The sequence below is a fragment of the Aureococcus anophagefferens genome (genome assembly GCF_000186865.1).
Source record: "Aureococcus anophagefferens unplaced genomic scaffold AURANscaffold_347, whole genome shotgun sequence".
Taxonomy (NCBI): Eukaryota; class Pelagophyceae; order Pelagomonadales; family Pelagomonadaceae; genus Aureococcus; species Aureococcus anophagefferens.
Window position 1 is genome coordinate 1 of NW_008705871.1, and position 887 is coordinate 887.

General features: G+C 63.4%; 1 protein-coding gene across 1 annotated transcript; it reads right to left on the bottom strand.

Moving 5' to 3' along the window:
- Window positions 1-131: 131 nt before the first annotated feature.
- Window positions 132-806, bottom strand: AURANDRAFT_59720 (hypothetical protein; the record flags this gene model as incomplete). The annotated part of the gene is made up of 2 exons (XM_009044481.1): window positions 132-168; window positions 211-806. The coding sequence occupies 2 exons, from the start codon at window positions 804-806 to the stop codon at window positions 132-134; spliced, it is 633 nt and encodes a 210-aa protein (XP_009042729.1).
- Window positions 807-887: the final 81 nt, after the last annotated feature.

An 887-nucleotide genomic window follows, 5' to 3' on the forward strand; every position in this document is an offset into this window, starting at 1 on the left:
TGATGGTCTGGAACCTGGGCAGGAAAAGGGTGATTCAACGTCGCTTCAACGTGAGTGTTCCGCGCGCGCGCGTTTCGGAAACAGCACCCACGCTTCGAGACCGTTCCGAGAGATGATCGCTCGTCCAAAAATCAGCCAAAACGAGTGGAAAACGGCCGAGATCGGAGCCTTTGAAGTTGGGAATCTCGCTCTCTTGTGCTGCCCTGTGACTGGAACGTGCAGTCGTGGATGCCGGACGCCTCCTTGCCGATGAACGAGGGCTGGAAGAGCACCTCGGGGCAGCGGAAGCGCTCGTTGCCGATGACGATGACGTTGCCGTCGGGCAGCTCGTAGGACTTCTCGAGGGCCGACGACTCGGCGGCCGTCTTCATCTCCTGGTCGAAGTCGAGCGCGATGTACGTGAGCTTCTCCTTGATGTCGCGGACGATCTCGCGCTCGGCCGTCGTCGTGAACGAGTAGCCGCGCTCCGTGAGGATCTTCATCATGTAGTCCGTGAGGTCGCGGCCCGCGAGGTCGAGGCGCACGATCGCGTGGGGGAGCGCGTAGCCCTCGTAGATGGGCACCGTGTGCGAGACGCCGTCGCCGGAGTCGAGCACGCAGCCCGTCGTGCGGCCGGACGCGTAGAGCGAGAGCACGGCCTGGATGTTGACGTACATGGCCGGGACGTTGAAGGTCTCGAACATGATCTGGGTCATGCGCTCGCGGTTCGCCTTGGGGTTGAGCGGCGCCTCCGTGAGGAGCACGGGGTGCTCCTCGGGCGCGACGCGGAGCTCGTTGTAGAAGGTGTGGTGCCAGATCTTCTCCATGTCGTCCCAGTTCGTCACGATGCCGTGCTCGATGGGGTACTTGAGCGTGAGGACGCCGCGCTTGGACTGGGCCTCGTCGCC